Source organism: Triturus cristatus, chromosome 3_2 (assembly GCF_964204655.1).
Source record: "Triturus cristatus chromosome 3_2, aTriCri1.1, whole genome shotgun sequence".
NCBI classification, from domain to species: Eukaryota; Metazoa; Chordata; class Amphibia; order Caudata; family Salamandridae; genus Triturus; species Triturus cristatus.
In genome coordinates this window covers 796,644,568-796,672,141 of record NC_140584.1, presented here as the reverse complement: position 1 = coordinate 796,672,141, position 27,574 = coordinate 796,644,568, and the positions used below count along the sequence as shown (strand labels likewise).

The window sequence follows — 27,574 nt, the reverse complement described above, 5'->3', positions numbered from 1 at the left end:
TGCTTCCAAAATCTGGCTCCTGCCACTGAGAGTGCTTTGCCGCGCCTAGTGGTTGTCTCCAAGACTTTGGTACGGAATCATACAGTTCGACATGGCTGATACCTCTGAATCTTCTTTTGACAATAGGTTGGGCTTTTACCGATGATGATTTTTGCACCACCACTAGGTACTTGAGCTCAACATTTTCAGTGACGGGAGCCAGTGAAGGGATCAGAAGACAGGGATATGTGCCCTATCCCTACCCTTCCTGATACCTTAGGGGCAGTGCTTGAAATGGAAAAATAGAAGTGCTGGTACCCTGTACCATAGGACCTGCTTGTTTCTGAGAAGTGCCGGTACTCTCCAATTAAAAGTATTACGTCACTCTTGAGAAGTGCAGGTACTTTCTCTCTCCAAATAAAAAAGTGCCTGTACTCAGTACCGGCCCATTTAAAGCACTGACTTTAGCGGGTGACTTAAACATTTGGGGGCCGCTCCATTAGTCAGCCACAGCTGTCAACTCAGTATCCCATGGGGGTTCTAGCGACCATTCCCTTTTCATTCGCGTCAAGTTAGGGGATTCGCTTAGTACTTGTGGAATTCACAAATCTTTTAATTGGTTGAGATAATCTTTGATGGCCAGCCTTTAGTCAAAGTCGACTTCCAGAATTCGACTGCCCGCCAATGGTCAGTAGACATGTGTTTTCCAGCGTTGCGAATGAAAATGCATTTTTGACTCAACCAACACCAGGTCGGTCTTTCTGGCATTCAGTGCTTACCAGCTCATGAATGACTTACAGGTAGGGTGAGCATTTTTTGGAAGCTATTAGATTACGCTACTCTTGGAAGGCTGGATGAAATGTCTTCGGACCAAGAAAGCTGACTTTTCTTGTCCTGTCTGATCAACAATATACAGCTGACCTTAACTAGTCCGTTAGTCTATCACAGGAAAGGATCTAAGGGCTAAAATTACATCAGCATACATTCATTCCTATTGCTTCTTTGGCAGCCTCAGTAAAGAGGCCAGAGATTGAATGGGCCCAGATGCACACGTATATTTCCCTCTTCTCTCTCAGGCAGCACGTCATTGCAGAGCATGTCCTGCTGCTTCTCACAATACCCAAATAAAAACAGCAAAAAACAACTGCTTCTGGGAAGGGTGCATAAGGAGTGGGCACGTGTGTGATTAAAAAAAGATCAGAAGAAGCCATGTTTGTGGGCAGGGTCTGCGCGGCGATGTTGAAAGCTTCATTTGCCGTTTTTAATTGGGGGTTGAAAGCAATGTGGGAAAGAGCAGAGGAAGTGAGCAGGCAGACACAGAAGCCAAACAGTCTGTGTAGCTGCCTTTAAAAGAGCACTAATTAGTGGCGGAAATGTCAGGGGGTCTCGAGGAGCCCCTGCAGGATGCGGTGACGGGGCTTATCAAAGAGGCATTGAAAGGGTTGGCTTCCCTCAGTGGGCAGCCTGTCTGTCCTTTAGAGACATTTCAAAGCCAGGCGCAGGCAGACCTGGGCTCTGTGAGGGCTCAAGGGACGGGCAGGTTTAATTCCTTCTGCATAAACATCACCTTCCTCCCCTATCGCCCAGCACTGGCACCGATCATCATCTGGGTTGTGTTAACTTATGTAGTGCTACGTTTCATTAAGTTATTAGCTGAGGTATAGCGCCTTCCAGCGTTAAAATGGCACCGGGGTACTTCAGGAGGGACTCGGGATTCCCCATAGCGTCCCAAGCTGCTCAGAGTACACAGTTTATCAGAGGGGGGCGGGCCTATTGAGAAATGGGGAGAGTTGGGGATTAGAGCTGTTAAAAGGCATGAGGGGCTGGGGCAGGGTCTGTTAGATGTCAGGGAGCTAGACCTTGGATGCCTTGTGCTGCGGTGGTAGGCCCTGGTTTTGGGTTGAGAGTTCTGGACGTGGTGGATTGTGACTCAGGAGAGTGGGACCTTGTGATTATGTCTATTTTTAATGGCGTGATGTGTTTTGTAGAGCGCTTGCAAACCCCGAAGGGATTCATAGTGCCAGGTTAAATTCATGGTGGATTAGTTAGCATGTGTGGAAGTCAATGGGCATATTGTAAAAGATAACTTTCTCCTGGAACCCACTGGCGCGTGGAAAGTACAAACCGGACGGCCCTGGTCTGTCGGTCGCTGCAGGCTCTGAGACATGTTGGAGGAGTTTGGGTACAGCTGATGAAGGCTCTGATCGTGTTTCTCCCCTGTTCTCCCATAAGGTTCCCAGTTACCAGCGGGATTCAACTGCAACTTCGACAGCCAGGAGAGCCTGTGCACCTGGACACATGACCACACGGCGGAGGGCAGGTGGTCCCTCCAGTCAAGGAACCCCTGGATCAGTAACTCCGAATCCGTCCCTGGTAAGTGCAGCTCTGCTCTGGCCACTGCATCGCGTCACGCAAGGCTTAGTGGAGTGAGCCAGTGAGATAGCTCGGTTGTCTGAGCGCCTGCTGCAGACATCTTCTGTCCACTGAGTGCTTTCCTTTACCCTCTTCTTTCTAGCCCCTTTCAAAGATTACGTCCCTAGGTGCCAGCACGTGAAGACGTTCAATCTCCAACGAGCCCAACCTTGACAATAGCAAACACCCCTCTTCTTCTGGCCATAGAGTCACTAAGGGACAGATGTGTGAAGCATTTTTGTTTGCGACCGTTAAAATGCTCTTTGACATGTACCAACCCCATTTTGCGAGTCCGTAATCTATTACCGACTCCCAAAATAGGGTTTGTGAGTCGCTCTTAGGAAGAGGCGTGTCATGGGCGTCCCTTCCTAATAGTGAGTGTCCCTTCCTAATAGCAAGTCACACTGGTATGTAGGAATGTTTTGTGACAAGCAATGCGGTTGTAAAGTATTCGCAGGTACAAGCCATTCACAAATGGCCCCTTTCCCCTTCGTGAATGGGGCACCAACATTTTTTAGGAGCAGGAAGTGGTCCTGACCACTGCCTGCTCCTAAAAAAATTAAAAGGTAGCTTTTCATTTTTGTAATGCTTCCTGTTTTCTTTTAAGGAAAATAGGCTGAATTACAAAAAAAAACATTGCTTTATTTAAAAAGCGCTCACAGACATGGTGGTCTGCTGACCCCAGCAGGCCACCATCCCTGTGATTGTAGCCATTCACAATGGGTCGCAAACTGCGACCTGCCTCATGAATATTGATTAGGCAGGTCCATTTGCGACCTACTGCAAATCTCTAACATTGTCAAACACACTGTTGCACATTGCAGTTTGAGATTTCCTAATAGCAAATCGCTCAAATTCACTATTAGGACATCGCAAGCACGCAATTTCATACATCTGGCCCTTGCTGCTGCTGCTGCTGGGGGGAGCGAGGGTGTAGCAAAAGAGAAAGTTGCTTGTGTCATGAGGGACACTGCAAAGAGAGGTCGCTTGGGTCCGGCCCATGCCTTGCTGCACAGGCCCTTTTACAGAAATCGTTTCCAGTAACTGCCACCACCATCCTTAGAGGTGCCAGGGTTTCTCAGCGGTGAGAGGGATGAGTACTCCGCTCAAAGTGCATCCAGGTGTGCTGGTCCCACTGGCTCTAATGGCCACACCCCTCAGTTCCGCAACATGTTTCCTTTGTTAATTAACATACTTTGCATACTCCTGCCTCCTGACGGCTTGATCCACAATCAGTTTACAAAGTTTGCAGATTAACCCGTGGAGTCCAGCAGACCCCACGCTGTGGATGTGTCACTGAATCCTCGAGCCAGGCGCATTTTCAGATTTACTTCTTTCCATAGCAACAGGCCTCCTGCTATGTTTCCCCTCTCAACTCTTCGAGTCATGTTTTGCTCCTGGTTAAACCTGGTGTGAATGAAGGACAACTGGGAGCAGCGTAGTATATGGCGTGCAGCCACCCAGCACACCTGGAAGCAAAGCTGGCTCCAGAGCGGGCCATGCACCAGCAGGGGGAGTAAAATGATCCCTGGGAGAGCCGAATGTGTCCCATTGGCAACATCATGTGGAGGGGAGAGCGTGGGCGTGGGCGTGGGGGAGGGGGTGGGCAAACTGTGTCCTTTATCAAGGTCGCCTGAAGGCTAAAGTCCTTCCACTAACCATGCATGAAAGAAAATGTCTCCAGTCAGACCCCAGGGTGGAGCCGGCACACACGGCGAGGCCGGGGCGCGTTGTCTACTGATGACAACCTACCTCATGCTCCCCGAAGACCGCGCCTTCGCAGGTGGCGTGCTTTCTACCTGCAGCGTCTAAGTGCCGGAAGATTGTTCCTATCTGGAAGCAGCCACATGGCCCCCGGCAGCGGGAGAAAGCCGTTCCCAGCGGCCCCTTCGGATAATCGCTCCCTGCCTGTCACCGGCGGAGTAATAACGTTTAATTACAGTAATGAGGCTGCTGTAAGAAGGCAGAGGCCTGTTTGTGTAACGCGGACGGCTCGTGCACGTTTCCTCTCCCTTAAGGGCCGATAATTGCCCTTTCCTTCAGGGGGCTCCTTGCAGCAGCAGTGCACGGAGCTGCTCACGATATCTGGACTTCCTCAAGACGTGACCTACCATTTGCTGTGCGTGTTTAACAGCGTGGGTGCCATTCCGAGCCCAGCGTCCAATCTCCAGTCTTCCTGCGCAGAGAAGCACTGAACTGTCGGACTATATGGAGGCTTCAGTGTCTCTGAGGGCGGTAGGGCAGGGCTACCACGTATAAGTTCCCTACAAGTGATTTGAAAACCCTGGCGCTAGTCATACAGTCTTCTAGAGCACAGAAGAGGTCCCTTATATGGGCGTTGGTGTGTGTGTGTGTGGGGGGGGGGGGGGCTGTAAACCACTTATGAATCACGCCCTTTATTTATATTTGTGAATTGGTAGTGAAGAAAATGAGGCCTAATGAGCAGTGCTATGTTATTCAAATGTACCAGTAAACACACATTTAAGCTTTTATGACAGCAGCGCAAAGGTCAAATTCTATGTTATTACCATGGTTCAGACACGCTACTTAGTGCCTTGCAGATTCCATGTTACCATCGCCTTCCTGCGTAAACTAGCGCTGAGCCCATGTCATAAGACCTATTACCCCCTCTAGGCTGCGCCTCTCACGAGTCCTGTTGCTTCCTCCCACTGAAGAATGACAATAAGTAGCATATTACGCTCTGCGCATCTCCATATGCATCACCGACATGAATCAAAGATAGAGATATTCAATTAATAGAGAAACATGAAATGAGAGTGAGAGAGTGTGGCCTAGGGAGACAGACGGAGATAGTTTGTTGAAAACAGTAAAGCTAGACTTCTCCTATCTGCATTGTTCCAATTAAGAAGCTGTGAAACTGCCGAAGAGCTCGTGTGTAAAACCACAGTACGGTGTTGAGAACAGAGGCACTCGTGGTCAGAATGCGCCTCTTGTTACCTCTGCCAGGGCACAGAATAGCTGCTTTGTTGGGGTTCGGCTCTCTTGCTTCTCTGATGGTTTCATGGTCCCACCAGAGAAGCTCAGAGCTTTCCTGCCATAGTTATACAATTCACAGAACGTCGGAGAGAAGAAAGGGCGCCCTCTTTCCTGGGTGGTCTCTCCTCTGATGAAAGTCTTCCCGGGGCAGGCAGTGCAGGGTGGGCGAAAGCATCTGTGTCACCTTGAAATGGGGCACAGCCCATAACAAAGTTCAAAGCTGCTGGAAGCTACAAAGCCGAAGCTGGGCCTGATTTCTGTGTTTTATCAGTGTTACTTTGAATGTAACAGCTGGGCCCCTCTCTAACCTAAAAGCATGCATTTGCAGTTATTTAGTGAAATTGAAACAAAAATTTGGCAAAAATTGGATTGACATCTATGCAGTGAAAGAACTCTTGTCAAAAGTTATTTTTTTAAATATTATCACTTAGTAACTTGATATCAACTGCTTGAAAGACGGTTTAGATGAAAATACTTTTTTAAAGAAGGGCCTTTAGAGAGGATATTTTGTTTCCAGATGTTTGTCCTAAGCTCGCACATTTTCCCCTTGTTTTGACTCTGGTAATTATCCGTTGCGGCTGAATCTAAACCCTATGGTATCAGTTTCTTGAGTGATCTTCTCCGGAGATATGATGTTTCTCAGTCTAAGTGTTTTCCTCATTATATCTACTGAGGTGAACTTTTCAGAACAGACTGTATTAACCGTGTTTGTCCCACAACCAGATTGTGGGATGGACTGTTCAGTGTAACTGGTGTAATTTCCCATCCTTCCTCTCAACCTCCAACCCTCCATACCTGGCCCTGTCTAGTGTGAGGACTGAGTGTACATTAGGTCCAAGATAGTGATTGGATGTTCAAATACATATATTTACTAAATGTTAACCTATTTATATGTACTGTACACATTTATAGCCAAAAAGTGGGAACAATTCTGCAAGGTAAAAAATATTGGCAGATCATATGTTCTGGACAGTGCAATGCCGATGGTGTGCACTTTACAAGGTGTTCAGAATCTCTTCATTGTTTTGGCCAGTGCTTTATTTTATATCGACATATAAATGCATTATTTTGATCAATTTGGTTCACGTTTATTTATAGTTTGATGGAAGGTTGGGAGACACGACTCCTCCCTCCTCCAATATAACACATATTTTACTGTGTGTGTGTGTGTGTGTGTGTGTGTGCATGCACACACTTCAGTTTCCCATCATCTCTTGTACAAATTCTGCTCAGCCTCTACAGTTCGTTATAGGTGTTCCAAGGAATTTGGGCCACTAGAGAGTTTCACTTAATAGATCCCAAAGGGTGTTTAAGGGGAACAAAAGATTGCTGTCGCCAGTGGGTTATTGTCCCAGCGTTGGTATACTTTAAAGGCACATACGCTTGCGGCCTCCAGTAGTCACATGTCCCTGCTCATCAGCAGCTGTCCACTGTATGCTCTGTCCCTGCTAGAATATGGGCACAGGAGCAGAAGTCATACTTCTCCGATGGCCTGCTGTTCATGCTCCTGTAACCTTGATGACTGAAAGTCATGCTTTCTCCAGCAGAGCACAGGCTTTGCGTGAGTACTCCTGTAACAACAAAGACCCGTGGTCATCTGCGGATCACTGACTCTCTGCCACTGTCATCTAGTTAATATGAATTCCTAGTTCCTACATATGCTTTAATGTACCAGCAGTGCTTCACATGCACTGATCCTCCAGCCCTTTGGAAATTTGCTCCAAGAAATTAGCAAATCCAACCTGTGCATTTTTGATAGAATGCAAATGTGATTTTCATGTAAAATATTTGCAATTAGGAAAGCAGTCTGGTGTTTTACTGAGGGAACTGGTGATAAGATCCCTTGTATTTAGCCTCAATTTAGATCTCTGATAGGTAGACTTCAGTTTGTGGGTTTGTGAGGTTATTTTGAATGAATGTTGCTCAAATTCTTAGATTGTATTTCTTGTTTTGGAAGAAGCACCAAAAATGGTTCAAAATCTTTATCATGCTTTCTGAGATGAGCTCATGCTGTAAGATATAGCCATAGGTTAATCACATAAATACATTGCAAATTTAAGCTTGAGATGAATTAAGCATTGATATCTCCAGCAAACCTCAAATTAATCTATGGTTTTAAATTTACTTTCCTCCATGTCTTCCGCAGCAGAGAGTAACCAATATATACGGTTGTCCAATGCTGGTAGAAGGGAAGGGGAACGCGCTCGTCTCATCAGCCCCAAGATCCTCTCACCCAAAAGTGCACAGTGTTTGGTGTTCCGCTACCAGGCAGCAGGAGGCCGCGGGGGATCCCTGCGGGTTCTACGGCAATCCAGCCACGAAAACAAGTTACTGTGGATCATCAAGGAAGACCAAGGTCATGAGTGGAAGGATGGTCGGATCATGCTACCTAGCTACGAGCACGAATATCAGGTGAGGTTTTATGCGCAGAGCACCCCTAATAGCTAATGGACTTGGGAATAAACCTATTGAAAATATATATCCTGACAGAGATGCACCAAGTGATACCTAAGAAACAACAGTGGCGTTTAGTACATCCCGTGATTAATTCTAGATTTGTTTACAGTAATTACAGCTCGATTAGTGAAATATTGTGTCAGTTGCCATGTGCCCATTGGGCAAGTATTCTGTCAATATTTGTGCATCATCTGAAATTGATTGCATGAGTAAATACGCCTCATCGATACATTTTCATGCTATTAATATTACCCACATATGACAGGGATTTGCAGTGGCGGCTCCTCGAGTGAGTGCTGCGGGGCGGTGAGGCGTGGTGGGTTGGGGGCCGGTGGGGAGAGGTGAGAGAGGGGCAGGGTGGGGGGCTAGTAAACTCCGGAATTGGCCCGAATGGAGTTGAGTAAAGAAATAAATAAATAAAACAAATTACATTGCGCGCTGCATCGCCGATTTAGCGTTGCAGCGCGCACAATGTAATTTGTTTTTTATTTCTTTACTCAACTCCGTTCGGGACAATTCCGGAGTTTACTACCTCCCCTACCCCACCACCCCAACCCCTCCCACCGCCCCACAGCACTCCCTCGCGGAGCCGCTACTGGGGATTTGAATATGATTTGTGCCAGCAATGATGCCCTCACTTCACAGTTATTGTGCCAGTAAGTAAGCCAAACAGATTCCTTATTGTGCCAGTTTTCAGCTCATATCAGACTCCAATGCAGTCAAAACAGAACCAGATAAGTCAGAGCTCTGAACAAACATCCACTGCAGCCTGAATTTGTGATTAACTGCTCATCAAGGCATCAGCTAACTACCATTCACTGGGCGTTGAGCACCTGTAATAACGGGGAAAACACATACACAATCTTGTACGACCTGCTGGTCTCACCCACTCAAAAAAAAACACAACTTATTTAAACTGACGTTGCAGACCTACTGACAACACACCTCCACAAAACCAAGCCATGCACCAGACTTGTTTTTTCTTCCCCTTTAGGGTCTCTTACAAGGAAGCAATACATTTCCAGTGTGCACACAGACTTCTCAATTTAGGAAAAAACACAGACGCTTCCTGTATAATCCAGTTATGAGAGAGAGAGCGTCAAAAGCTGAAATAGTTAATCCTCCCTTCATAATTCCTGTAACTGATCGTTTCCTTTACAGAATTTATAGCTGTCCTTTATGGTTCTGCTGACCTATTCCACGCTGTAAAATATCCCAGATTTTGAGCGTGGCCGTGTGCCACCGCTGTTTTAAGATGCGGAAAATGCCAAAATAGCTTTGGTTGGAAGTTTCATTTCCCCTTACGCTCAATAAAAACTATCTGTATCCCTAATTTGGCACAAATAACTGGTTACACGAATGTGACAGGAACAACTAACTGTGGCCATTTACTTTTATGAAGTGGATTTTAGAGCTCACTGCCCCACACCAAGCTGTAGGTGAAAAAAGGCAGCCATGTTTGTTTGGGTAGAGAGGAGAAGGAAGTAGACCGCATATTCAGCCCTTGCCAAGGGCACACTTGAGAAGCTCCTGGCAGGGTGACCACTTGGCCGACCTTGTTTCCCCAAAGACACATGTCGGTTGCGGATGGAAGCGTGCGGAGCAGCGCAAGCTGGCTGTGTGGACTGTTCCCACAGTCACTGGCGATTATGAAATCATTTGTCTTGCTGTGGTCTGCATGTTGCAGCCTGGCGCCAGAGAAACAGGGGTTTACAACACTTTGAGCATGAAGCATTTCAGAAACTATGCACACTTTTTCAGTGTAGCCATTTAAATAGAACTGCATAGACAAGTGGAGACGTTTCTGATCTGATGACCTCACACCAGACTCTGAGGAATGTTCTTGTACAGAACTTTGGAAGGATTGCAGACCCCCTTCTCTACAGAACACAACGTTCAGTAACCAGTGGGAAGGGCCCCAGGGATGCAGCTAGAGTTCAGATAGAACATATTGGCTACCACATTGCATACTTTGTTCACCAAATCATTTTTTTGTAAAGTGGAATGCTTTGATTATGGCTAAGATAGCAGATTTGTAAAATGGCATATCTCATAATTGTACATTTCTCTGGCAACCCTCTGTACTCACTGTACATGCCTGAGTGCAGTCTTAGTAAACACAGCATTAATAATAATAATTTTCATGTGTTGTAAAGAGCTCTACGTTCTTTGGGCCATGTTTCTGCTATAAAAAAAATGAAACAAAAACACATAATTCAGCATTTCATTTCAATCTCATGCACTAGCTGGAGCATTTTGGACACTTGGGGGCAGTAAATCGTCATTCAGGGCCTCCAAAACATCACAATGCAGCCAAACGATTTGCAATCTAAATGTATTAAGTGGGAAGAAATCAATGGTATGTCCAGTGGTAAAATAAAATTAAAATGTACCTTAGCTGTAACCTGAGGTCACATGCTTAAGCTTCGGTGAAATCATCCTCACGATGGCGTACATTGTTAATGTTAATGAGACGTATTAAGCGCACGGGTGTCTTGGCGCTACATTCGGCCCAGGACCACAGAAGTTATTAACTGACTGCCAAACAACCCATGCCCTGACTATGGCCTTCCTTGTAGCCAGCATCTTTAGTTCTATTTTGTCTTTGCCTTGTTTTCGATGCAGGTTGGTGTTAAACACACTGAGAGTGGCATGGTTACTCGCCACAGTGTCTTACCAAATAGAAATACATTTTGAATGCCACCAGCAGAGTGGTAGCAGCGCGGCTCATGGCTGATGGAAATTCAAAATGGCCTGACCTATGCTTTGAGTAAAAGAGGAAAAACACCACTTGTAGAACTTCCTTGCCACCACCCAACAAATGGTCAACCTGCCAGGTTATATATTGAAACCAAGAGCAACCATTCTTATTTATTTTATGTATTTGTTACATTGTTAAATATGTCCCCTGGAGCAGCAGTGTGCTCAATGGAAAACATGTTATCTTATGGGGCGCCTCTCATGGTTGTAGTACCCAGTTGTGTGTGTGTGTTTAACGGTCCAGTAGAAACCAACTTTCAAGAAACAATGATGAGATGGGAGGCAGGATGGGATGATTGAAATGTATTAGTGCAATATGGGAAGAGTTTCATCTTTTTACTCTCACATTTTACATATTATTGCACACATTTACAATTTGAAGCTCAGGGAAGTAAAGTCACTTGTTCTTAGCAATAGAACTTTTGGTCAAGGGCAGAAGCTGAGATGATAACCCAGGTCTTCACATTCCAAAATCAGCAATTTACCCGCTGGGCCACTTCTCCCTAAATCTGCTGATAGTTACTTTTGTATTATGACTGCGATCTAGACAGTCTTATACTGTATATGTAAGCCTTGAATTGAAGGTCATTGCTCGTTGACTCTTGCACATAGTTCTCGTTGTTGGTAGCTGTACCTTACCTCGTACGTTGTGTTTTCCCACCTGTAGATTGTCATCGAGGGAGTTGTAGGCAGAGGTCATTCGGGAGAGGTTGCAGTTGATGACATCCACATAGACAGCAAAATCGCCTTGGACCAGTGTATGGGTAGGTTTGATGCACGCGTCAGCGTTACCTTGCCTTTCCCCCCAAATGTGATTTATGTACTGTGTAATCAGGTGGTTCTGTCTCCTGGCCGTGTGCACCTGTGGATTCATGCTGTCTTTTGCATTGACCTATACATGTCTATTCGTGCTACTCATTTCTCTTTTGTTGATGTGCATGTGCGTATTAATTACAGTTGTGCGATATTGCATGGTTTTAATTAAAAAACAGCAACAACAAAAAATGGCAAAGGGTGCAAAGTTTTCTGCTTTGCCCCATTTGCATTAAAGTTGTGATTTTTGCAACACTTTATGCCACAAAAGGTAAATTCTCGAGAAAAATTCTGCAGACATTTTCCATCTTGACTGTGTTTGATTAGAGTAAAAAGTATCTCATATTGAGGTGAAAATTAACACAAAACACTCAGGAAAACATCCTCACAGTTTAAGGCAATTTTAAAGCGAAATCTTTGCCAACGTTATGGAGGCTAAAAATTGGGAATACTCATTACTTTATGTTTTGGTATCTTCCCACTCAATTTTTCCCCTGCGTTTAAAGATATGTTCTTTTTGAGGTTTACTATACTGCACTCCAGTGAAAACATAATCTTGCTTCGCCAATTGGCATGCAGAAAAGAAATCAATAACTGTAGTTGCATATCGTTATCAATAGAAGCCTCGCGCTATTAAAAGACGAGTGACAAGACATATATATATATATATATATATATATATATATATATATATATATATATATATATATATATATATATATATATATATAAAAGAAGGCGTTGGGTATAACAGCCCATATAATAAATTTGTTTATGATTTATTTGTGGACCAAATGCCTTTTTGCTCAAAAACAGTCTCGCAAGAAAAGGAGATTAGCCGAGGGCTGTTTTTAAAATAGATTTTTGTTGTTCAGCATGTTGACATTTTTTTATTGCTGGTTGTTGGCGGTTGAACATTGTATCTCCAAACTGAGTACCTCAGCTCTCACCTGTAAGAGGGTGACGCCACATCAGCACTGCAGAAGGTTCATTTATAGGAATATTCTGTGGTCAGTTCTTCGACTGATCTTTTATCCTGGAAAGGCTGCTGAGGAGCTCAGATGGATCTAGCCAATCAGAGGTGGCTGCACAGCCTATCCTCGCGCTAGCAGTCTGTACCTATTTTAGGGCTGGAGAGCATAGGGTGGTTATTAGATAACAAAGGCAAAAAATAAAACAGAGAAATGTCAGGGCTTCGATGAGACACTCTGACCCCCATCGCCCACATCCTGCTTTTATGAAAGAGAATCACCGCGGAGGGACACTGATCTGCCAGTGGACATTACACGCTTGGCAATCTGATGGGCTGGAAGGGAGCAGTGCGAAGTGTTCAAATGGAGCAGAGCCGCAGCTAAAAGCAGCCTGTGAGCAAGAGGAGCACCGTCAGATACTCTTTTCTCAGCCTATCTAATTTGCGTTGCATTTGTTGACGTTTGGTTTCATGGTCTTGGTGTCTGCCCATGTATGACAATCACGGATCTGAGATGTCCAAACTTTTTATTGCTCGCAGAGTGTAACCCTTTCCCTACTTTTTATTTTCTTCCCAGAACCTCTTTCAAGTTTCCCCTGGGTGACCTCTCCATACCTCCCAGGTAAGCTATACCCTTTCCTTTCATTACCTACTTTTCCACCCCTTTTGCTTTTAACATGTCTGTGTCGCATTGATGTTCTAGTTATGTTGTTCAAACTAGAAGATGGTCTTTCCAAAAGCCATTCGCAAGAGTCTCCTGTATTGGCTGAACGGTGTACTCCCTCTGAGATTTTAAGAATCATAGATATTACACGTACAGTGTGCATCCATGCTTTTAGAAAAAGTTATATTGAATTATAAACAATCACACATTGTTCTGGTAGAAAGGAGAAGCTGCAGGGAGTGCTTCATCACGACTTTTTGTAAATTTGGAGGTTTTCGCTTCCCTCAGACTGGAAAATGCTTCTAGTGAAGATGCGTCAAATGTTGATGGCCGAATGTTAAAGGAATATAGTTTGTTTCATGCGATGATCATTAAATATAGAACGCATACTTTTTCTATGGGGTGCACCCGGAATCAAAAGCTTTCTTAGTGAGTCTGGTAGCAGAGAGAGAAAAGCACTCTATCGCTTATTGGTGTCACAAAAGTTTTAGTGTTAGGAGTTGTAACCTTTTCTTGAGGGTTCTGGTTACAAATACACACATTTCTAAGTCAAAAGGGTTTAGGTTGCACCTTCCAACTCGAATAATTTGGTGGTGAGATGTATGCGAAATATCTGAATATATAGTATGTTGCAAATTTATTGTTACAGGTAAGTAACAGAACATCTTCATGGAGCACAGTTTGACACATTTAAGTTTAACTGGTCCTAAGTTGCAGGTTCACACCCTTTTGTCTACCAGTCAGATTTCTCAGTACAAAAAATCAACTTCTAATTTAGGATGGATGGTCTATGTGAAGATCATGAATACAGCATGAAATGTTACAAAAATCAAAATGCGAACTATTAATTACTTCCCCCTTCACATACATACATCATCCCTTTTTAATTATAAATTCATCTGTGTGCGTTCTCCTTGGAGATGAGGGTCCTCAGTGAAATAGAAGTATCAACGTTGATAAGTTATTGTTCGGACAGACGGTAAACGCTGTGGCAGTGAGATTATTGATCTCTGCCGGTGGAACACACCACCGGCGGCAATTACTACTCGCTGTGAAAATACCAGAATACAGTCAGCAGAATACATATGTTCTTTCATTTCTAGCAGAGAAGCATACAGGAATGGGGGTACAAATTCACCAACCATAGATTATTTTGTTAGGGATAAGAACTCTTATAACAACTCCTTAAATATTGCAGCAGAGTTTACTCACCACCCAGAACCCGGGCTGCAGACGGGCCTAGAAGGTTTTGTTTAAAAAAAAAAAAATTCATGAAGTGAGTCTTTTTCGGTTTGTAACTTCAAACATTTTCAAGCTGTATTTTGATTTGAATTTGGATTGCCCGTGTTAAAATAATCCTCCTTTTATTAATGCATCTACCTCTGGTGGTAATGCAGCAAAATGGATTTCACAGCCCAATTTTATTTTATCCTTCTGCTGTGGGAGGAAAGTTTCTGTTGACGCTCAATATCAATCCCGCCAGTGATATTCCTACTGGCCTTTCTATAATGTGACCCATGATGTGCTGCTAAGGTTTCTGGAAAATATAATGGACGTAAAATTCTCAAACAGGTGGCATACAAATTCCACTGAGTTTTTTGTATGTTACCTCTCTTCACAGTCTGAATATATTCTGTTATGGCCAAATGTAAGAACCATCATTGATTTTATGCTATTGGTAATAATATAGCTTTGCCTGTTTGCCATTTTTCTTCAGGAACACATTCTATTACATTACCACATTGTTACCCTTTTGGTGGTTTGGGGCAAATTCCCCATCCCTAGTATCGCCTCTTCTTTGACTTATGTGCACCCGATAAGACCGCCGAATGGGTGAAATGCGTACTTGCAAGATGTGTGTACAACCTCTTCTTGCACAACCGACCCCGCCTATCAGCTTCTCAGAGTAAAAACATGAAGACTATTTATTTTTCACACTAACAATACTTGTTATTTCGATTAATCAATGGTCACAATCCTTTGCCAGTATGTACTCTAATAATACTATAGTCAGATTGGCTCAGGCAGTCAAAATGGTTAGAATGATAGCACTAATACTGTTGCTTGCTTGCATTCTAGTTGAAGTGGCAGGGTCTTGAAGCAAACAAGAGAGTGGGTCGGTCCATTTGTCTGTGTTGGCAATAATAGAGGGTTAGGTGCTACCAGTCGTATTGCTCCCACGCTGTCGGGCTTGAGCCACTGTTAATTGACTTTCCACTCATTATGCAATCTCACCTTCATCCCAGGCCCATAATTGTGGGGCAGGCAATTAACAATGGTTAACCTCCCTCTAAACAGAGCGTTAACCTTCAAACTCCTTGTGCAGAGGGCACTAGCGTGTAATTATTATCCCTGAAAGGAAAATGATCACTGTCCCTAACCACTCCCCCTCCACAGCATATCCACAAATACAGCCTTAGGTGTAACTGGGTTGGCTTTCCTCAGCTTGTAGCCACTACATTTTGTAAATTACCCAGAATTTGTGTATTTTGGATCATCTGCTAGTTTCTGTCTTCTTACATCACAGAGAAAAGCAGTCAAGAGTTTGCTCTTATGGTCTCTTTTCTTATGCATCTATTTATTTAATCAGGATCACTATATCTGTGTAACGTTTATGCATGGGATTTTCCATCAAATCCCTGATGTGTAAGTTGAAAGGTTTTGCTCCTTGCTTCAGACAAGCTATTCAGCGAAGCAGCTTCAAACACGGTCTTTCATGAAAGCATATGAAGAGCTTCCTGCCCGTCAACAAGGACACGGCATGGAAAAGCCCTATGCTTAGGCAGAGCACAGTATATATGAAATTATTTAATTAAGCATTTAAAAACAAGTTCAGTTTTTTAAAGGTATGGCTTCTTTCCCTTTAAAGGGTGTTTTATCAACTTCAAATGCAAATTTACCCCGAAAAAAGACACAACAATGTTGACGATGCACAAATTGTAGTACCGTCTTGATTAATGCAACAAGTAAAAAAGAGTAACATGTAACCTACGTAGTATGCAGGTCTGATTAAGAGTATAGAAGTAGCTACTGCCGGTCACAAGACATTGTCTGAGCGGAACTTCTGAAACAGAATGGTTGCCCTCAAGTACTGCTCATGCACCTCTCTTCAAAGCGGAAGTAAAGAATGAGAAGCCCTTATTTAAAGAGAAGATGTACATAAGTAGGGATATTCGGAAGCGAGAACTAAAGAAAGTACAAAATGAACCAACAGATTGATTTGGCTGAAATCAGGTATCGAAACACTCCAATGTTAAAAGGGGAAGCACTTTCTGTGTCAGGTGTGGTGAAAGAAACCACAGCAGTCTGCCCACTCCACCATCTTCCTGTTCTGTATAGTGACCGTGGCCCAGAGCGTGGACTTTGGCGCAGATTCGGCAGCCTCTTTCTTGACTGTTCTTTCTGGCTCCTTTCACAGGAAACCCTGCCTTCTCGACCATGGTCCCCTTTAGCTCCATTCCCCTAACAAAGTTGTAATTCTGTCTTTCAGCAAAATTGGGTTTATGTTTTCTAAATAGCCTCAGTTAGCAGAACCTTGACTTGTTCTGATTTATTAGTATGTTGTATTTATTATTTTGTTTCTATAATGACTATCTGCCGATTTGGCAAACGTAGCATGTTTAAATTGAAGCAGTAGTTGAAAAGAGGGTCCCCTGTAAAGATCTTTCATAAACATTCACACTATTTAATTTTCTACTTAAAATGAAGCACACATTGGAATGCCAGAGACATGTGCTTCTGTGTTTAATGAGGTGGGGGCTAACAGGAGGGGCCTGTAAGTGGAATAGAAGACATTCGCAGCCTCCTTCAGGATGTTCATATAATGAGGGGGTTGAAGATTCCTCCTCCCTCCTGACTTAACTAGAGACAGTATAATCAAGTGGTTGCCTTGACCTGTCAGGAAGGCAGTGGTGTGTGAATTCTCTCTCCTCTCCCACACTCTGGGTAAGAGGTGGTGCTGAGTAAGGGAAGTTTGACGGCCGGTTCACAGCCCACGTTGTCAGACCTTGGCTTTTTCCCTTATCAGCATTGACCGGTCAAGGTTCCGTCTTCATTTGATCTATATTTAATTTTTTGTCTGGTTCCCAAAAGGCTCTTGTTTTGTTATTAATTTGAACATATATCTTTCATTGCTTCCAAGGTCACTATGGCCTGCAGATGACATAGGACATTACGCCTCAGACGAGCTGCTCTCTCATTGTTCTGCCAGAGTTTGCTTCTTCAGCATGGATCTATTACTGATGTTTGAATCCTCTTGCTGGCTTGTTGTAAGGGGTGTGTAAAGCATGTGAATCTATAACTGGCACCACACGAACATAGCAGTATTAGATAGTTATACATGGATGTATTGCGTTCTGTGACATAGGTGTTTTATAAGTGCATATGGATTGCACACTCTCCCTGATAAGCAATGTAAGGCACAGCATGCAAGTTAACTCTATTTCAACAACGGATCGGCTATAGATTTGCATGTTTTTCACACTGATGCTAGCGGGATGACTATGCAAACACGAGAATCTATTGACAGTTTTGCATTTAAGTAATTTTATCTTTTGTAGAGGAATCGGGTATGGATTATGCCTGGCTTCTTATTGTTTAATAGAACTTTATTGAGGAGATACAAAACTATATAGTACATCAGTACACACTTGTCACATAGAGGCAGTTCATGGAATTGATCAAATATATTTACATATATATTTATCATCTTTTTTGAAACCATATCCAAACACAGTGCGCGTTGGAGTATTGGACACTCAATGCCAAAGGGAACTTTCAGCTGGAGCACTCCAGAGCTGTGCCTTTGATAGCTCTCGCCTGCGCTGGAGAGAGAGTGCATTTTTTGTAATCGGTGCACAATCCTGTCCTGCATCACCCCGACCCTATAAGAGTGAAAAGGGCCAGCTTTAGCACTAGTGGTGCCTGGTGCGACAATGTTTGTTGATAATGACCACCTCGGCCACGGATTCCCTCACTTCCACCCTTTAACAGTGCCCTTCAAGCCTCCATAACCACTCTTTCTCAGATGTATTTAATTCATTTTATAGCATCACTCATACCAGTCTAGGGTGTCAGACAACTTCACATCAAACACACATTACACAAAGACAATCAATCATACATTTGTAAATCAGTGTATAGGGAATGTTATGTAAGACAGAGGACTACAAGGTGTCGGAGTCACATTGCATCCATACTGGTAGGCAGTTTAATTTAAGAGACTTGGTCCGGTGATGCACAAACTCAGAATTTAAAACATAACACCATGGTTGAGGGTGTTCTCTTTCATATTAAGAATTGCTTTCTACCCTAATGAACCCTTTTTGCAGCATTAGGATAATGAAAGACTGGGGAAAAAATCATAATGCGCTAATTAAACTTTGCAGTTTGCATGAAGCTCTTTGATGAAGGTTAATAGCTCATTGTTCTGTATTAGGATTTTAACATATACTGCAAGTAACAATAGGATGCCTCTGACAAAAGCAGTCACCCACTGAACTATCTACATCATATGTACTTTGAGATTTGCATGGTACACGTTCTTTGTAGCAGGCATATTAACCCTCTGTGCTACCTTACGATGAGTCAAAACTTCCACTAGACAAAACTCTGATCTCTTTCCAGGAAGAAGATTAATCAGTGGAGTTATCTTGACATTTTTATTGTTGCCTGAAAATGGCTGGAGGCCAAGAATGGGCCAGCTGCCACTTTTCAAACCATCATATACTTGCAAACATGGCACCCCCACCTGAAGTCAGCGCCCGGTGCGGTGGCACTGGTCACATCGCCCTAGAGCCAGCCCTGAGGTGTGAACTTGTTCAGACATGGGCCTGGTGCTGTAATTCAGGGCCTCGCTGCTTCTGTGCATGTTTAAGACTGCAATATCATAACCTAGACCAGCAAATGATGCACAGAGTTTTTAAATTTGAGAGTATACGGTTTCCTTCTTAGTACATTAACTATTACTAAAAACTATATTCTTCTTTAACTGATGCAGTAAAGGTCCCATATACTGCAGGTGAATAAATTACTTATATTGGTACTGTTTTTTTTTACTGCAGCAGTAGTTCGATATTGTCGTCAGTTGATTACTCATGCCTAGCAGCAGGAGTGCACACAGTATGAGAACTAAGGTTTTATGTCAGATTTGATGTTCTAATACCACCTGTTCATGCTATTAGCTGAAGGGATCTCCTTCCTTCTGTCAGCTCTTATATTTGGCGATGGTCCCTAGTTTTACCCGGCAGTAAACGTCTATAGATAACCTGCTGACAGCTCTCACTCTTATACCTGAGATGAAAGCCTGACATTCTCAGCAGTGTGAGCCCGCCACACAGAGTGTTTACATGGAAATTACTTCACGTGCTCCCGACAAGTAACTTTTGAATAAACGAAAGCACACACAGACCCAGCTGAAACCCACATAGTTGATGCTTTGATGCATTCAAGCCAAGGAGCAGAGTTGCAGAGGCTGGCAAACATGAATGTTTACAAATGGAGACAGGGAGTGACTACTGTGAAATAAATTCATTATGCATAGGGTAGAGGTGTACCATTTATGGTAACCGTAAGCGAGATATACACCGCCAGTGTCAGTGGCTGCTGGTGCACTTTTATACTGCTGAGCTGTAGTTACCTCTCCCCGCACTCGACAGTGGGCTAGTGATTGAACATGCACTCTTGATTTCAGGTTCCGGTTGGAAATCTCCCTGAAAAAAAATTGAAAATATTGCCAATTGATATTTTACAATACAGTTATATCATACATTTTCTAAACATCCTTAGGTTTTTAAAGCGCTCTCGTATGAATGATGTCATTTGAGATGTCAATAGTGTCATTAGTGATGTAATTTAACATGTCATAAGTGATGTAATATGTGTAGTCATAAGCAGTGCAAGGCGGAGGCAAAAGCTCTAGTTACCTCCAGTAAACTATAGCCGGTGAATATATGTATGTGTATATATGTATATGTATATACACATACATATATTCACCAGCTATAGTTTACTGAGGTAACTATCTATCTATCTATATATTCACTGAAAAAAACATAGGTTTCACACATGTTATAGTTAGCTGGACATTTTACTGATAAAAAACCAATGAAATTTTCCCGTTATAGTTACTGTAGGCAACTATAACTCACGCGACCGTAATCCTCTGCTGATGACATATGTGTCTTTATGAAAAAAAAATATTTGTAATATATGTATAGCTAAAATTTAATGGAAGAAGACATGGGCAAATAAGTGTCTAAATACAGTATTAGCATCAGCAGAGGATTACGGTCGCGTGAGTTATAGTTGCCCCACTAGTTGCGCCACTTTACGCAGTTATTGCCGTGCTCGCACGGTGGGCACGCGGTGCGCTACGCGCACCGCGTGCCCACGTTACGCTAGATGGGCCATGTACGCACGATGCGCTTCGCGCACCGTGCGCACATGGAGGACATATGATGCGCTTCGTTGTGAAAGGTAATATTTTAATTTTTCAAAATGTTTAATAAGCCATGCACAAATGGTGCCCTTCGGGCACAATTTGCACATGGGGTGGGGAGGGTGTGGCTAATTTTTTTTTTCAATAATTTTTTACCGTACGCGTACGGTAAGCGTAATCGGCGAAATTATCGAAAAAATTACAATTCCGTTTTTGGCCTTGGGGGATCTTTGGGGACTCCCTCAACATGGCTAGGTGCTTTGGAGCTGGCTAAACAGCTCCTTTACATGTTTTTGTCCTTTGTTTTTTAATCCACACTCTGAGTGCGAGAGAGAAAATGGCGGCCGCCGCTTCCTGGTTTCGACCGATTCGAATGTTTACTAAGATCTAACAGCCAATCAGAATCGCACTCGCGCACGTCACCGTACGCGTACGGTAAGCGCACCGTAAGCGCACCGTAAGCTTGCTCAGATATTTATATTGATTTAAAGGCTATTTTCTCAGAATCTACTGAACAGATTTACACCAAACCTACAAAAGGCACTTCCTTGACCTGAGGACTACCTCTCTGCCAAATTTCAAGTAATTCTGTTCAGCCGTTCGGGCTGTAGCTGTGTCTAAAGGTCCTATGGAAAAATGCATGGGAAAAACGCGTTTTGGGACCCCCCTTTTATCTCAGCCCCCGCTTGACGAATCCCCCCGAGACTTTCAGGGTAGGAGCGGAGCATAGCGCCCCACCTATTTTGAAAAATTCGCAAGGATTCGTCGACCGGCGCAAAAGTTATTCAAAATAGAATGTTGCGGATTTCCTATGGAAACGTGGTCCTAACTATAACTACCTACTGGCGACCGCCAGTAGGTAATATATACCAGCTATAGTTTACTGAGGTAACTATCTATCTATCTATCCATATATATATATATATACATATATATATATAGATAGATAGATAGATAGATAGATAGATAGATAGATAGATAGATAGATAGATAGATAAAGTGATGTTATCCTAATTATTTTCTAAGTGACTGAAAAATAGGTAGGGTGCATAAACAGATGTGGAAAGTGAATGCTGTACTTATACAGATGTCTCTCTAACTAGTTTTAGCCAATTTAAAATACGTTCTGCCTCAAATACTACAAACCCACACCTCCACTCACATTTGGAAGCCTCTAATTTCATGCCTGCATTAACATCTCAATGGACAGTTTACTTAAGTCTGCTTTTTAGGACAGGCTTTAAATTAAAACAAGCATTGGCATAGCCAATAGGTCTCGCCTTTGGGACCTTATAAGTGTTTAGCCATGCAACAGTTGCATAACTAAATACTTCTAAGGTCCCAAAAGCGAGACCTATTGGCTATGCCAAGCGGCCGTGCGGCCGCGAAAGTGAAAATAATCGCGGAAAAGCGCGGGGCGAGCGCCCGCGCTCTTGCACTGTAGCTCTAGGCTGGCCTGGTAGCACTTTTTGGAGCCCTCTCAAAAAGTCTCGCCAGACCAGCGTATGCGCTGGGTCAGGCGAGACCTAAAAGAAATGTTGAAGCTCTATTTGCCCATTAGAACTCTATAGTGGAGCTGTAGTTGATCACTAGGGAGTTAACTGACAGATTGCTGCTGGTGTTGAAAGTACATGTTTCAGTTTGCATGTTTGAGGGGTTTACTGAAATGGAGGCGGAAGATATTTGAGAACTCATAGAAAATGTGCCCTCATGTAATCTCTGGAGCACTAACCATAATTCCTATAATAAAAAGTAATCCCTTCATTTGTTCATTTCCGAAGGAAATGCTTTAGGTCTTAAAGGTTTGATACAATCAAGATGGCTTCAGGTATGCCACGCTTTTGTCATATATACAGATTATTAGCATTCTAGTTTTTTAATTAGAGCACTGTGGAAAGCTGCAATAGTACACTTGGAAATTAGCTGCTGCTGTTGAAGTTTCAGCCTGCGTATCAGAAAGTTATACTGACGTGTGAGAAAGGTAGTGCTACTGCTGTTGGAAGTAAATGTTTGCTCAGAATATCAGACATTATTCTCACATAGCTGATGAAGATTGTGTGAAGTTATTGAAAATGTGCTCTTTTTTTAGTTTCTGAAGCATTTTCCATAACTTTTACAAGAAGATTTTGAAAGAAATCAGATTTCTCTGAATATGGTTTATCAAATAATAACAGAGGATTTTTTGCAGGGTAAAATCACTGAAATCCTAAAATTAGTATGGTACCACCAGCAAATGATTTAAATTGTAACTAAAATCTCTTTTAACCATCTATATCTGCTTCTTTTAGTCAACCTCTTAAACATGCTTTCAACACATTTCAGTGGGGTCCATGTCCCAGAGTCCTGTAATGGCTGCCACAACATGTTGTCCATGTTGTATCAGGCAAGCAGGGGTGTGGGGGTGTCCCTTTTTTTTTACACCCACATTCCCCTTGAGCTCTGGGTGTGCTGACCCTAGATCCTTATATGTTTTTAATTCATTTTCAGAATGCCAGAAACATGTCCCGGAATCCTCTAATGACTGCCACAACATATTGTTCCGGTTGCGACAGGCCAATCAGGATTGGCCCCTTTAAAGTTGCCAATCTGAACGTATTTGGACAGCAACAGTGCAGATAGTACCTATAGTACCTAACTCGAACACCCCGAACACCCCTTTAAATGTGAATTTCTTCAAAATGGCTGAACCGATTCGCAACAAATAATGAAAGTACATTTTCTGAGTAAAGTTCATTCTGCCTAATTGAAAGTAATTCCATCAAGCCATTTTTCTGTATCAATTTCCAAAATTTCCTCTGGGAATTAATATGAGATCAATGTTTTGGGACCAACCCCTTTTTCTTGCTTGATGGATGACCACAAAATGTTCCAGGAAAATGCTGACGTGAATGAGCATCATTTTTTGGACATTTTGTGCGGATTCCAAAAATGTATAGTGAAACAAAAACACACTCCTCGTTTGGAAACTCTGACCTAACAATACATAGTGGTAATAAAACACTCTCCAAAAAAAAACAACACACTATCTATCTATCTATCTATCTATCTGTCTGTCTGTCTGTCTGTCTGTCTGTCTGTCTGTCTAGATAGATAGATTTCTCATAAAAAAAACAAAAGTTACAGGGACATTATAGTTAGGAAATAGAATTATAAAAACCTTAGAAATTCACTAAAAAATAAAAGTTACAGGGACGTTATAGTTAGGTTCAGATTTTACACACACAAAACCATAGAAATTCAGCATGTATAGTTATCTCAATTAACTATAACTCTTTCCCTAAGGTAAATATAACTCACGCCGATGCCTTGCACAGTTTTCTCATCAGTAATTTTACGGCAAATGTTGCAGTGATATCATCAATAATATCATAGAGGATGGCATGAGTGATTTAATATGTGGGTTAATTAGCAGTGCCTGGTGAGGGCTATGTGGGTTTGTGAGTGGGTGTGTGTGGCTGTATGGGTGTGTATGAAGGTGTGGGAGTGATCCTGTGTGTCTGTGAGTGGGTGTGTGAGTGGTTCTCTGGGTCTCTGCGTGGGTGTGTTTGGCTGTAAAGTTATAGTTAGGACCGTGTTTCCATAGGAAATCTCAAAATTCTATTTTGAATAACTTTGGCGCCGGATGACGAATCCTCGCGAAATTTTCAAAACTAATGGGGCGCTCCGCTCAGCTCCTACCCTGAAAGTCTCGGGGGGATTCGTCAAGCGGGGGCCGAGAAAAAAGGGGGGTCCCAAAACACGTTTTCCCCATGCATTTTCCCATAGGACCTTTAGTCGAAGGTACAGCCCGAACGGCTGAACAGAATTACTTGAAATTTGGCAAAGAGGTAGTCCTCAGGTCAGGGATGTGCCTTTTGCATATATGGAGTCAATCTGTTCAGTAGTTCCTGAGAAAATTGCAGTTAAACGTACATAAATATCTATAGCTGCGCACCGTGCTGAACCCACTTCGCTATTTTCATATTGCACACCCACCAATGGGAAGCTCGAATGAGACTGTGCATTGTGGGAAATGTGGTCCGGATAGCACACAAATCTTGTCCTGTATGGACCCTGCAAGTGGACTCATCCTCAATCCTGTTTGCCGCTGCTGGCCCACATTGCCAACATGATAGTTACCATGTCGGGTGGCCCCCATAACATTACGGGGTGGTGCACACTCCGCAGCAGGACGGCCGCGTATTACATTCTGCTCCAAAGTGGGTTCCGCGTTTGCACACACCGTCTCCGTTAAAGCCTCTGAAGAGAAGCATATGGAGCTTCGAAACGCGTCAGGCAATTCCATTACGGAGCGGCTGCTACAGGGGGATCCTCGTCCCTGCCTATCATAAACAAAGCTGCTGATCGAGTGCTACTCACCTGGTGGACAACCTTTGGAGCAGAATATATATATATATATATATATATATATATATATATATATATATATATATATATATATATATATATATATATATATATATATATATATATATATATATATATATATATATATATATATACGGTTTCCCCGGCTTGCACTTAATGTAGGTATTGCCTGGAAAGGCACAACCGATACGCCTGTTTAAATAAACAAACACTTCTTCCTCTCCTACTTCAAAAAGATCCAGCACTCGAGACAGGTAATTGTCCATCCATTTAATTGTTCCAAAATAGCAGGAAATCCAATAATAGAAATAGCAATCGGCACTGCTTACATCCATATCAACATATTAGCAGCTCTGGCTTTCGAAGAAACACGTTTCGGCTGGTCAAACCGCCTTTCTCAATCTGACCAGTCGCCATTTTACTGGAACATTTGATGCTCGTTGATCAGTGAAAATAAACAACAGATTTCGACATTTCCAGCAGTTTAATAAAACCTGCATTTTTGTTTTCACAATCATTAGTATCACTTGCGCTTTAAAGCATTAATTTTTTCTTCATAATTAATGCCGCGCAACGAAAATCACTTAATAATTGTTATATCCGTTACTGTGGCAAACATAGTCCTTTTCCAATATTGTTTCTGACTGCGAGCATAGCTTGTGCATTTACAGTCTTTCATATCCGCTCCTTGCAGTTTGGTACACCAATACAATGTCTTTCACCTGTCCTCGCCACCAGGCCAGTGCTTCCGTTGCCCTGCTTTTGACATCGGTTCAAAGTACTGGACAATGAAAAGGGGCTTCTAGCAGCAGGTCTGGTCCCCGCCAAGAGAGTCCGCTGTCCCTCCGCATCGGACGTCGTTATTCTGCCATAGCCTCCACTCCATTGTTGAAACTCTACTCATGCCTTGGGGTTAGCGGGAATTTGTAAAGCAACACAAAAGAAGGTGCGGTGTCCCCAGCTTGCACCTAGCACAGGTGGTGCATGGAAAGGGGCCATGGCTAGCGCCTGTTTAAACAGTTTAGGTGCTAGCTGGGCAAATCACACCTTCTTTTGTGTTGCTTTACAAATACCGGCTAGTCTTCAGGCACGAGTAGAGTTTCACCAACGGAGTGGAGGTTAGGGCAGATTAATGAGGTCCGACACCTGGACGACCGGATATGTGCTGCACTAATCATGAAGGAAAAATAAATGTGATTAAGGGCAAGTGACACTTATAATTGTAAAAACAAAAATGCAGGTGTTATTGAACTGCTGCAAATTTCGAAGTATACTGTTTATTTTCAATGGTTCAGTGAGCTTAAAATGTGTCAGTAAAACGGCGACTGGTCACATTGAGAAAGGCTCTTTGACCAGCGAAACGAATCTCGTCGAAAGCCAGAGGAGCTAATATGTGGGAATGGATGTAAGTTTGCTGTTTCTGTTGTCGGATTTCCTGCTATTTTGGTTCAATTAAATGGATGGACTATACCTGTCTTGAGTGCTGGCTCTCTTTGAAGTAGAAGAGAAGGGTTATGCATAGACACATAAATATGTAAAGTTACATTTCCTCTACACGAGTCATGAAAAAATATGCAGAATTGCAAGTACCTTCTGCCGATGCGTTTCTTTGGTGCCCACATTCTTTATCCTTGGTGGCCTGGTTGGTGGGATGGCAAGCCATTGGGTATAAGGGAATATTTTTTTTTAAAATTAGTTCTTACTGGCCAGGAAGAGAGAGCTAATAATACATCAAATATTAAAACTCCTCAAAGGTCTGAGTATAGGGCAAGGTTAAAACACTGTCCAAAAGATAAAATATAATTGACAACATGCGACTTGGTAAGCGACTAAAGGCAAGCGGGAAGGAGGGAATTCAAACTACCAATAGAGATACAGAGATAGGCGACACTAACTGCAGTGTAACTCAGTACTAAAAGCTAATATAACGGAGAATATAAAATGTATTCAGTGGTGAGAGAAAGCATCTAGAGTAGAATAGAGTGCCTTAGAAACTCTGCTATCTGTTAATACTGGAGATGACAAACTGATTCTGCTGTTATTATAGGAATGGTTTTAGGCAGACTATAAGATCCAGAGAGTAACGAAATTCTGCATTTTCTCAGACAATCGGAGATGACTTGGACATGTAAGAGGGGAGATACCGTTACCTCTGCAACAATATTACCTATTCGGACCATTACATCTACTCCATTGCCTCTTCTGCCTGTGCTTATTGAATAAAATGATTTCTATTCATGGCATGTAGAGTTAGAATTGGGTTGGGGTAAGAGTACTAAATATATATCAAAAAAATTATTGAACATGCTCTAAATTGATTATAACTAATTTAATAAAAATTGCCTATTAGTGAGGTTAGAATATGTGTTTGATTTGCTGCATGATTAGGGAAAAGGTTTCTTCTTTTTGAAAACAAAATATCAAATTACAGTAACAAATTAATGTGTGTATAATTTATGTTTTATTTAATTAACACATTTAAAAATGAAACCATGTTTAGCTAAGAATACTATTCGTATTGGATTTAAGTTGAGGGTTTTGAATCATTAAAAGTACCTTTGAGATCCTTTAATTTACTCTAAATAACTAAAGACAAGATTAATTATGGTTACAGAAAGTGTTGAGAATGAATTAAAGTTAAGGTAAGGGCGCCGTAATATTTTCAATTTAATTTAACAACATATAATTACTTTAAATAATTATTATTATTTATATA

The 27,574-nt window shown here is 42.6% G+C and overlaps 1 protein-coding gene across 3 annotated transcripts in view; it reads left to right on the top strand.

Annotated features, from left to right (window-relative positions):
* Positions 1 to 27,574, top strand: part of NRP2 (neuropilin 2) — a 182,988-nt gene that overhangs the window by 138,392 nt on the left and 17,022 nt on the right. For 2 of the 3 annotated variants that reach the window (XM_085648926.1, XM_085648928.1), the window contains exons 12-15: positions 2,212 to 2,352; positions 7,535 to 7,800; positions 11,273 to 11,369; positions 12,966 to 13,010. In XM_085648926.1, coding sequence (XP_085505052.1) covers positions 2,212 to 2,352; positions 7,535 to 7,800; positions 11,273 to 11,369; positions 12,966 to 13,010 — 549 coding nt within the window. The remainder of the gene's footprint in view (positions 1 to 2,211; positions 2,353 to 7,534; positions 7,801 to 11,272; positions 11,370 to 12,965; positions 13,011 to 27,574) is intronic. The other variant, XM_085648927.1, reaches the window with a different exon arrangement.